At 39.3% G+C, this 12,500-nt stretch overlaps 1 protein-coding gene across 15 annotated transcripts in view; it reads left to right on the top strand.

The window, feature by feature from the left end:
- The window catches only part of LOC143747542 (receptor-type tyrosine-protein phosphatase mu-like), a 281,363-nt gene that overhangs the window by 262,209 nt on the left and 6,654 nt on the right, over window positions 1-12,500 (top strand). For all 15 annotated transcript variants that reach the window (XM_077240349.1, XM_077240347.1, XM_077240345.1 and 12 more), the window contains 6 exons: window positions 3,066-3,182; window positions 6,089-6,243; window positions 6,344-6,479; window positions 8,522-8,671; window positions 9,560-9,733; window positions 11,768-11,899. In XM_077240349.1, the coding sequence (XP_077096464.1) occupies window positions 3,066-3,182; window positions 6,089-6,243; window positions 6,344-6,479; window positions 8,522-8,671; window positions 9,560-9,733; window positions 11,768-11,899 (864 nt within the window). The remainder of the gene's footprint in view (window positions 1-3,065; window positions 3,183-6,088; window positions 6,244-6,343; window positions 6,480-8,521; window positions 8,672-9,559; window positions 9,734-11,767; window positions 11,900-12,500) is intronic.

Raw genomic sequence — 12,500 nt, 5'->3', positions numbered from 1 at the left:
CATTTTATCCTGTATTCTCCCATATTCTCCCATATTCTCCCATATTCACCCATATTCACCCTTATTCTCCTGTATTCTCCCATATTCTCCCATATTCTCCCATATTCACCCATATTCTCCCATATTCACCCTTATTCTCCCATATTCTCCCATATTCACCCATATTCTCCCATATTCTCCCATATTCTCCTGTATTCTCCCATATTCTCCCATATTCTCCTGTATTCTCCCATATTCTCCCATATTCACCCATATTCACCCTTATTCTCCCATTTTATCCTGTATTCTCCCATATTCACCCATATTCTCCCATATTCTCCTGTATTCTCCCATATTCTCCCATATTCTCCCATATTCACCCATATTCACCCTTATTCTCCCATTTTATCCTGTATTCTCCCATATTCACCCTTATTCTCCCATTTTATCCTGTATTCTCCCATATTCACCCATATTCTCCCGTATTCTCCAATATCACCCCACATTCTCCCGTATTCTTCTTTATTCTCCTGTATTCTCCCACAATCTCCCGTATTCTCCCATATCACCCCACATTCTCCCGTATTCTTCTTTATTCTCCTGTATTTTCCCATATTCTTCAACATTATCTCACATTCTCCCGCATTCTCCATATTATCCCGGATTCTCCCACATTCTCCCGTATTCTTCTTTATTCTCCTGTATTATCCGGTATTTTCCCAGATTATCCCATTATTTTCCGCATTCTCCCATATTCATACGAGCTGGATGCCACCGACAACTGGACAAGAAGAAGAGCGGGACGCTGTCCAAACACACACACACACACACACACACACACACACACACACACACACACACACACACACACACACACACACACACACACACACACACACACACTGCTTATCCTTATCAAAGCCAGTGTATTTAATTTCTGCTGACAAAGTCAATCTATAGATCCAAATTAAAGGATTAGATTGAGAACAGACATGAAAGGAGTGTGTGATCTCGTTTCACCCTGATCTCATTGAGCTGCTAATTAAGAGCAACACCCGATCTGTGTGTCGGAAAATACGTCTTTCCAGCCGGTAAACAGGAAAACACTCACCGTATCCGAGGATCCTGGACATCTGTTGAGCCTCACACCTGCCATTACCCACAATGCATGTGAGCGTGAGGTGTAGGTGTGTGTGTGTGTGTGTTTGTTTGTGTGTGTGTGTGTATGTGTGTGTGTGTGTGTTCTCTGATAACTTCTCCATAGTGTGTGTGTGTGTGTGTGTGTGTGTTCTCTGATAACTTCTCCATAGTGTGTGTGTGTGTGTGTGTGTTCTCTGATAACTTCTCCATAGTCTGTGTGTGTGTGTGTGTGTGTGTGTGTGTGTGTGTGTGTGTGTGTGTGTGTGTGTGTGTGTGTGTGTGTGTGTGTGTGTGTGTGTGTGTGTGTGTGTGTGTCTGTTCTGATAACTCCTCTATAATGCTGGTCATCTGTAAGCTGATTAGTGTGAGTGTGAAGCGTCAGCACTGCTGTTCTCAGACTGGTAAAGTTAGCCCTGTTAGAGGGAGATTATCCCGGATAAAACACTGACTTCATCCGCTGTAATCTGGAGACAGCAGCGCTGTGATCATCTCCGAATCTCTCTTCGGGTCGGGAAGAAACTCACAGAGGGACGAGGCGAGCGCGCGACACCATTGTGCCGTAAGAGCCTGTGGCGAAACCAGGATCAAATCTCAGCGGAAATCTGACGCTCGGAACTAATGGGATTTTAAAACCCCATCTTAATATCTGACAAGAACAAAAGGGTCTCGTTCAGAATCACATTCCAGTCATTAATAAGCCATTAAGAGAAGAAAACTGCTGGATTCCTCCTGGCCGACGGCTAAAATTAGAGTTTGATAAAAGTAGGACAGAAAAACCCTGAACTTCACAAAGTCACGGCGTTCAGCGGCTCAAACCTGTCAATCACTCGTCAAAAATACTGTCATAATGCAAAAAAACATCATCTCTGTGTAAAACTTCATTAGTTTTCTTCTGATTCTTCTGCTTTGGTTTCCGAAAGCATTCACTCTCAATCATAAGAACAGACGTTTGGATGTATTTTTCAATTCAATTCACATTTATTTCTATAGCGTTTTCACATTACACATCATGTCAAAGCAGCTTTACAGAAAATGCATGAGTCCACATTACAGTTTAGAGTGATCTGTTATTATCAGAGGAAACTGTCTAATTATGTATTTCAGAAATGTACATATACAAAATCACAGTTAGCTAAAAATGTATTAATTTAAACATTGCAATCATTGAATGCAGAAACAACGAGCTCATTGAAGTAATGAATACTTGTTTGTTATGACATATAGAAATGTAGCATTGTAGCATTTTCCTGTGTGTTTGTTGTTTTATCCCGGGAAGCTGGAGTGTGTCGCTTCAGGATGTGTGTGACTGAATATGTAAATAACTCATTAGGTGATTAATGCTCCCTCGTTTAGAGATGCTCTGATGATAATTAGGACGGAGCCGATAGCATCACGGCCCTTTGTTTCTCCGGCCTGGCGGCGACTGAGACGAAATATGCTCCGCCATTACAGCGCAATTATCCCGCCAATTAGAGCCGTCTTAATAGACTCATAGAGAGAAAACAGGATAATAATGAGGAACGGATGGGTGCTAATAAACGGATGACAAACAGATGGACAGATAAAGGGAGAGAACGCTTGACTTCATTAATGAGTTCGAGTGATTAGAGTCTGTGTGTCTCAGGAGGTGTGGTCTGGTTATAACAGGGTTAACCTGGTTAATTAGTCTGGGATAATCTCTGGGATCCGGGACACTTCAGATCCGACTGGAAACTCCTGATTAAATGCTGATGATGTTTATGTTTCTGTACATGATCTCATGTTTAAGCAAGTTGTTGATAAACTGGTGTGTGTTTGAACGATCAGCTGCTCATGAACCTGTGTGTGTGTGTGTGTGTGTGTGTGTGTGTGTGTGTGTGTGTGTGTGTGTGTGTGTGTGTGTGTGTGTGTGTGTGTGTGTGTGTGTGTGTGTGTGTGTGTGTGTGTGTGTGTGTGTGTGTGTGCAGGTGAAGTGCTGTAAGTACTGGCCCGACGACACTGAGATCTACAGGGACATGAAGGTGACGCTCATCGAGACGCAGCTTCTCTCGGAATACGTCATTCGAACCTTCGCTGTGGAAAAGGTTCAACATCGGTTATAAATATAATATGATCAAACTACACTACATTCATTTCATATACAGTTACGAAATTATTCACCCCCCATTGCAAATCAGGTTTATAGGCAAAATTTACAGACTTTCAGCTGTTTGCAATGAACAAATACATTTTCATTGAAATAGCTCAACACTAACAAATATTTCAAATGGTTTCCCCAAATTTAACTAAAAATGCAACTTTAAAGGTCCCATGCCATGGATTATTTTATTATTTTATGTTTCCTGGTTTGCCTTTATGGTGTTAGTATGTTTTTTTACATCAAAAAGTGTCATAATTTAGAAATTAAAGGCATTTTTCCTAGCTTCTGATCTGAACGCTCTGTTTGAAGGGGCGTGTCTGCTGTGAGACTTCAGTGTAAACTGCTGTGATTGGCTGACATGCGTGCATATGACATGGTTAGCATTACATGTGGAACTCTCTCGTAAACTTTTACTATTACAGCTATTATACGTTTTTATTATTACAGCTATCGGGATTAACGAATGGTGAGAAGTTTTTAAAGTATTTAGACCTGTTCCCATCACATAAAAGGTTGCAGTGATGATTGAGCAGATGACACACTGTTGATCGCGTGAATAAAGATCTTATCATTACAAACGCGGTTTCTGCACTCTCACTAATGCTTTCACCAATGCAAACATGATGTAAATACAGTAAGAGCTTCGTTGTGCAGTGTAACAGCGTCACTGATTTCATAACGAGTTTTGGCAAGTGTCCAGATAATCTCGCGCTGTACGATTGACAGCTTGGGCGATTGGAAAGGGATTGTTCTTTGATCGCTTTCGGTATATATTTTAATCACAGTTTAAATACGATTATTTTCATCCTACTAAGAGAAAAGATGTGAAGTTGACATTTTTAGTCACTTGCTTGATTTACTGATTTATAAACAGTATTGAGGATTTTGAGAGAAAGATTATCTGTCTGAACTTGATCAGTTACACATCAGAAATTCACATAACCCATTGGTTCTTCGAGGCTCGGATGAAAGAACTAAAAAAATATCTTTGTGTTCATTTGTACATCCAAACACTGTGAGCAACTGCCATGCTTCACTCGTAGCTACGTGTAACAAGCTAGGTAACCACAAATAGTAAAGCAACACAATTATATATCATTAGTTGACTTACTTGTCCGAGGTTTGTAGCTGAGCCAAAGAGAGTTACTGATCCAGACTTTAGTTTCAGACGTTCAACATGCCCAGCTCTGAATTGACCCAAGTTGTGGAAACAGTCGTCTGTGAAATGTTTGGCGCAGACATGCAAAACTTTGGTGCGTTGTGTCGGTGCATTTCCAGAGTAAATGAAATTAATCCATTGATCCTTCTGGGGATTGGATGAAGGAAGTTAAAAAATACTTCGGGGATCATTTGTGCATCCCAATATTGAGCAACTGTTGTGCTTCGCTCGTTCACACGCCATGATATTTCTCGCGCACGCGTTCATACTTCCTAGCTTGTTTTCTCATTGGCGGGCCAAATTCTTTGGGCGGGAAAAGCAGAGAAAGGGGAGGTAACCTGTCCTCCGTATGACGTCATCCGGAGGAGATTCAAGATCAGCCCGTCTGAGCTTTCATTTTCACACAGGCAGAGAAAGATAGCCAAAGCCCGGTTTACACCGATTGAAATTTCTAGACAGGAGAGGACCAAATACGGGCTAGGGGAACTAATATTAATGTTAAAAAAACTCAGAAAGTGAATATTTCATGTCAGGGGACCTTTAAATTACTTCTGCAGTTTCAAAATGATTCAACCCCTTCATGGCAAGCATCTTCAGTACTTAGTAGAACAGTCTTGTTATGTTCTGGCCTGCTTCAGTCGAGATGTACAGCCAGACAGCAGCTTCTGTGTCTGAGGATCGTTGTCCTGTTGAAGGTCCTGTTCAGCTTCCTCACTGACGGAGCGATGTTCTCCCAGGATCTCCTGATACTTCAGTGGATCATCTCTCCGTCCTCACGCTGCAGGTCTCCAGTGCCGGAGGATATAGATCAGCATCACTGACCCATCATGCTGAACTGTAGAGCGTGTTCTTCACAGCTTACGCTTCATTCTTCTTCCTCAGACACACCGCTGATCCAGAACGCAGAGAAGCTCCAGTTTAGTCTCATCGCTCCACAGAACAGAATCCCAAAACGTCTGTGGCTTAAATAAGTACTGACCCAAATGCTCAAGAAAAGTGCTCAAAATCATGACTTTCCTTGAGCGTTTGGGTCAGTAGAGGTGTATTCCTGATGTGTTTAGTACGAGCTGTACTGTGCAGCTGAAACCTCAATGTGTGTGGCCATCAGGTCTTCTGCAGTCACTCCAGCGTTTCTCTGACCAGGTGATATCTTACTCCTTCTGCCCGTCCAGGGAGTGTAAACACTCTTCCTTTAACTTTAAACATGCAAACTATGCTTCCAACGATGTCTCTAGGAACACTCAGTGACGTCGCTATCTTTTTGGGCCATTCTTTTGACTTAGCTATATTTCTAACTTGCAGTCAAACGTGACACTCAACAAACCTCGCCAGTTCTGATAGTTCATGTGTTCTAGCTCAAGCACACCTGATGCAGCTAATGAAGCCCTTGATTAGTGAGACAACACCTGTTCTGCAGATCTGTGCTGTTGTCAGGGATTATATTCAGGGGGTTTAATAATTTTGTATCTGCAGAAGTCATTAAAAGTTGAATTTTCAGTTGAATTTGGGGAAACCACTTGAAACGTTTGATTTGTTCATTGCAAACAGTCTGTAAATTTGCCAATAAACCTGATTAGCAATGGGGGTTGAATAATTTCGATTGCAACTCTATATGTGTGTGTGTGTGTGTGTGTGTCAGTATGAACACAATTCCATGACTTCATCTGTGTGTGTGTGTGTGTTGACTGCAGCGAGGAGCTCATGAGATCAGAGAGATCCGGCAGTTCCACTTCACCGGCTGGCCGGATCACGGAGTGCCGTATCACTCCACTGGTCTGCTGGGATTCATCCGCCGGGTCAAAGCCAAGAGTCCTGCGAGCGCGGGGCCGATGGTGGTGCACTGCAGGTGACGCTCCAGCTTCTCTCCGCACAACACCTGTGTGTGTGTGTGTGTGTGTGTGTGTGTGTGTGTTCTCTTAAACGTGTGTGTGTGTGTGTGTCCTCAGCGCTGGAGCCGGACGCACCGGATGCTTCATCGTCATCGACATCATGCTGGATATGGCGGAGCGAGAAGGAGTCGTGGATATTTACAACTGCGTCAGAGAACTGCGCTCTCGCAGGGTTAACATGGTTCAGACCGAGGTGACCAATCACACACACACACACACCTCACATCAGCCAATCACACACACACCAGTTTTAAAGTTAGTTTTAGTTTAAGCACAGATTAGCTTATAACGCTAGTGTATGGGGCATCGAATAAGTAAAAATAAAAATCGCTAGATAATACCACTAACAAGGCTCAAACTAGCCGCACACTCACACGCTAGCATAATGAGGGTCTCGACCTGCAAAGCGAAGCATTGAGAACTGTGTAAGTGTACAGACAGTTTAATAAGAAGATACTTTATAAAGACAGATCACTTCAGTATACAGGCAGGAGCCATCTTTGGAGAACAGTCTCGACCAGTCGAACCATGAGCGCCGCGCTCGGTGAGCTGAACTGGGACTATCGACCAGCTCGTAGCATGGCGCTCATGGCGCCAATAGTGGTATTAACTAGCGATTTTTATTCGTACTTATTCGATGCCCCATACACTAGCGTTATAAGCTAATCTGTGCTTAAACTGAAACTAACGTTAAAACTGGGTACATTCGATTATCATGAAAACGCATCCCAGAGAACGCTCGACTCGCACCCGTGTGTTATTCAGCCCGGTTCATTTTTGGCCGGATTTGTCCTTTAACCTTGTACTTCTTGAAATAAAGTTACAATAAAGAACCATGAAGAAATGTCTAGCCTGAGACTTTATCTGACCGTCACATGAAGACAAACAACCTGAGGATATTTCAAATGTCACTTCATGAATGATTTGCGTCAAGCGGTCAGTCTGATCGCTGTCTGGCTTCTGTTATATAAGTGTGTCCCTCGCACAGAAATATGACTTTATGAAGTTTTAATAAACATTAGATTTTCTGAGATTTCATCTATGGGTTGTTAATATTCAACAGCTTAAATTTGTGCTCAAACACTGAAATCTACAGAAAAATGACCAATCATTAAATAACACTATTAAAAACATTTCTGTTTATTTAAATAAAGCTGAAATAAAATACAAATGTACATATTGCATGAAATCATAGAAAATGTAAAAAAAATAAAAAATGTTGCTGTGTCAACTAAATTAAATTAGTTCTAACTGGAAATAAATAAAAACTAAAACTGAAATAAAAATAATGTTTTTTTTAACTATAAAAATTACTATAGCACAAAATAACAAATATTTCTAAAAATTAAACTAAAATTAAAATGAAAACTAAAAAAATATAAATAAAAGCTAATTAATAATTTTCATTAAACTATAATAGTATATAAATAATACTAAAATAAAACTGTGAGCAATATAATATAATATATAATATAATAAATTGATTGCAAATGAGTACAACATAAAATTTATACATTTATTAGAACCCAAATTTATTTATCAACCCAATCAGTCGATTGATTGGCCGACATCAGTCAATCAGTGAGCGCTGATGGATGTATTGATGGATGTATTGATGGATGTATTGATGGATGTATTGATCTGATGGATGTATTGATGGATGTATTGATCTGATGTATGTATTGATGGATGTATTGATCTGATGGATGTATTGATGGATGTATTGATCTGATGTATGTATTGATGGATGTATTGATGGATGTATTGATCTGATGGATGTATTGATGGATGTATTGATCTGATGTATGTATTGATGGATGTATTGATCTGATGGATGTATTGATCTGATGGATGTATTGATGGATGTATTGATCTGATGGATGTATTGATGGATGTATTGATCTGATGGATGTATTGATGGATGTATTGATGGATGTATTGATGGATGTATTGATGGATGTATTGATGGATGTATTGATCTGATGGATGTATTGATGGATGTATTGATCTGATTGATGTATTGATCTGATGGATGTATTGATCTGATGGATGTATTGATGGATGTATTGATCTGATGGATGTATTGATCTGATGGATGTATTGATCTGATGGATGTATTGATCTGATGGATGTATTGATGGATGTATTGATCTGATGGATATATTGATCGATGTATTGATCTGATGGATGTATTGATGGATGTATTGATCTGTCATTGGTTTATTGCTGTTTCAGGAACAGTATGTGTTCATCCATGACGCCATCCTGGAGGCGTGTCTCTGTGGCGACACCACAATCCCGGCCAATCAGCTTCGCTCGGTGTATTACGACATGAACCGCTTGGACCCGCAGACCAACTCCAGCCAGATCAAGGAGGAGTTCAGGGTCAGTGTGGCACAACTGTAAACTATAGAGACACATCCAAATAGTCAAGAACATAAGCTGCAAATATAATGAATAATGAAGTAAAACATTTTATATGGTGCTCTTCGCATCTCGGTCAAAAATGACCAAATGTTTTTTTTATTTTTTTTATTTCAATGAAACGATTGTACTATATTTAAGTTTGATAATGTTTTTTTATTTAATATTTTGTATTTTTAGGGGATTTTATGTTACTAAATTATATTTATACTGTATTTATAATCCATTTATTCACTTTCTAAATATAGACCTGAAAATTAAATTACCAACTTAAACTGTGGTAAATCTTAAATGCTGTAGAGCTGTAGACTTAAGTTTGATCTCTTTTCAAAGATGACACTTGGCAGATTATTTCTGAAGTGAAAAAAAGTGTAAAAAAATGAAATTTAAAAAACTTACAGAATTTTATGTTTATTGTTATTAAAAATGCACAAAAATATTATTTTAAATTTTTATATGAAATATACATTTTCAAAAACACATTTTACTCTAAAACTGCAAGAAAATGAAAGTCATAAATCTAAACTAGTTGTGTTCCAAATTTGAGCTTGATATCTCAGTAAATGATCGTTCAGTGAGATGTTGTTCGGCTGCAGTACCAAACGCTTCCACTAGAGGCAGCGCAAGTCTGACTATTTTTATCAGGACCATTTAACCTTTTCAAATCATGTCCATGATTTTTTTTTCTGTGTTTGCATAGCAAGTGCCAAAACCTTTACCAAGTTTTATACCAAGTAAAAACAAAAAAAACAATACGTTGAATTTTTCGATCAAAAATGACCAAAGAGCACCAGAGGGTTAACGAATAAAATAAGTGGATATAAATATGTGGTATGTTTCCTTCGGCAGACGTTAAACATGGTGACGCCGACGCTGCGCGTGGAGGACTGTAGCATCGCTCTGCTGCCGCGCAACCACGAGAAGAACCGCTGCATGGATGTTCTTCCTCCTGACCGATGCCTGCCCTTCCTCATCACCATCGACGGCGAGAGCAGCAACTACATCAACGCCGCGCTCATGGACGTACGTTACCCGCGCGCGATCATGTGACCAGTGAAAACGGTTCAAATACAGCTGGAATTGATTCATGTCACTGTCAGGAAAATGGCTAAAAGCAATCCATAACAGTGAACGAACACCAGCGTTTGTTTCTTAAACAGGCGGAAAATGCCCAAAAATATTATTTTCAATTTTTATATGAAATATATATTTTCAAAAACACATTTTACTCTAAAACTGCAAGAAAACCAAAGCCATAAATATAAACAAATTGTGTTAAAAATTTTAGCCTGTTATATCAGTAAATGAGCTTTCAGTGAGATGTTGTTCGGCTGCAGTACCAAACGCTTCCACTAGAGGAACATGAATATTTTTTCAGGATTATTTAACCTTTTCAAATGATGTTCATGAACTTTTGTGTGTTCACATAGCAAGTGCCAAAACCTTTACCAAGTTTTGTACCATTCAGATTCAAAAAAAAAAAAAAAAGTTTTTAAAACGTAAAACTAAACTATCATCACCATGGAGGGAGAGAGCAGCAACTACATCAACGCCGTGATCATGTGCTCAATAGAAATTAGGGGTGGGCGATACTGCAAAATTCGGTATCGATCCGATACCAAGTAAATACAGGGCCAGTATCGCCGATATCGATACCGATACCAATACTTTTTAATTTTAAAAGTATGCACTTGAACTTGCATGCACTTTCCTGTGCTATAGAGCAGTGTGTCATGATTTATGAGGTGAATGCATCATCAATATGCTAAATCTAAATACGTTTTCATGACCACTAAATATTTTGTGATTTGTGCTCTCAACTCGCCTGTAATTAATCAGTGACTTTTTCCAAACTACCCTGATTATAGTAAATGCACTATTGTCCACTAGCCTACTGTTCAAAAGTTTGGGGTCTGTAAGATTTTTAATTCTCTTCTGCCTTTATTTGATCAAAAATACAGTAAAAACTGTAACATTATTATAATTTAACATGGGCTATTCTGTAATTTATTCCTGTGATCAAAGCTGAATTTTCAGCATCATTACTCCAGTCTTCATGATCCTTCATGATGAGAATACATTTTAATATGTTGATTTGCTGCTCAAGAAAAATTTCTTATTATAAATTTTGAAAACAGTTTCATGTTTTTGTGGAAACCATGATACATTTTATGCAAAATTATTTGATGAACAAAGTTGAAAGAACAGCATTTATATGAAATACATTTTTTTTAACTAGTGTAAAACCCTCGACTGTCACTTTCGATCAATTTAATGCATCGATCCTTGTTGAATAAAAATATTGATTTCATTAAACAAATCTTACTGTCGTCAATATTTTTAATCGTTATGTAAACTTTTAATTTGTTTATTGCGAAATAACTCTCGATTGTTTCTCTGTCATCAAGGCTTCGTTTCCCAAACACACTGTGACAGAAGCACCAGCATCGAACGCTCTCTGTGATTGATTGGTTTCATCTTGTATCAGATGACAAGGAGAAATAGTTCTACCAGAAGCCGTCTCCGTCTACCCTTATTAGACATTCTCTGGTTCTACCCTACACAATTATTCGCTAACATTCATGTATTTTTCAACTTAGAAGGTTTTTTTACACACTGAATTGCGTTCTAAATTAATAAAAATTACTGGTAAAAAAACACACATTTGGACCGATATTTTTATGTGAGGATCGATTCTTTTCGATACCACATCAGTATCGAAAGTATCGATACTTAAGGATCGATCCGCCCACCCCTAATAGAAATATTCAAAAACAGCTGGAATTGATTATTTTCCCCGCCAGGAGAATGTCTGAAAGCGATCCATAACAGTGAACGAACACCAGCGTTTGTTTGTTGTTAAACGGGCGACGGCACATTCGTTCTCATTACAGTAACTGTTAGTGCCAGCGCTGGTGATCAAACACGAGATGTGTGTGTGAACAACTGAACGCTACACTTCTCCAGGCGATTACTCAAGCAGACGGTGGTTGTAAATAAGATGTTTAAGATGTTAATAAGATGTTTTTCTCTCTTCATCTTCATCTTCATCATCAGAGCTACAAGCAGCCGTCGGCGTTCATCGTTACCCAGCATCCTCTGCCCAACACCGTCAAGGACTTCTGGCGGCTGGTGCTGGACTATCACTGCACATCTATCGTCATGCTGAACGACGTGGACCCTGCGCAGGTGCGACACACACACACACGCACACACACACACACACACACACACACACACACACACACCAGCATCAGACGGATACACACACACACACACACATCTGACACACACCAGCATCAGACGGATACACACACACACACACACACACACACACATCAGCATCAGACGGATACACACACACACACACACACACACACACACATCTGACACACACCAGCATCAGACGGATACACACACACACACACACACACACACACCAGCATCAGACGGATACACACACACACACACACACACATACACATACCAGCATCAGACGGATACACACACACACACACACATCTGACACACACCAGCATCAGACGGATACACACACACACACACACACACACACACACACACACACACACACACATCTGACACACACCAGCATCAGAGGGATTCACTATTTACTATAAAAAAAAACATTTTGCTTGTTTTTATTTTAAAACTATTTACTTTAATTGTACACTTTAATGGTTTTATTAATCATTAGTAAGTATTATTTTGATTTATTATTTTATATAATATTAATATTTTTTATATAATTCATATAATAATTGTATGTTCT

This window comes from Siphateles boraxobius, unplaced genomic scaffold (genome assembly GCF_051911475.1).
Source record: "Siphateles boraxobius isolate OS27281-9 unplaced genomic scaffold, OSU_SipBor_1 225, whole genome shotgun sequence".
In the NCBI taxonomy this organism is placed as follows: domain Eukaryota; kingdom Metazoa; phylum Chordata; class Actinopteri; order Cypriniformes; family Leuciscidae; genus Siphateles; species Siphateles boraxobius.
The sequence above is the reverse complement of the archived record's forward strand: the minus strand, read 5'-3'. Positions and strand labels throughout refer to the sequence as shown.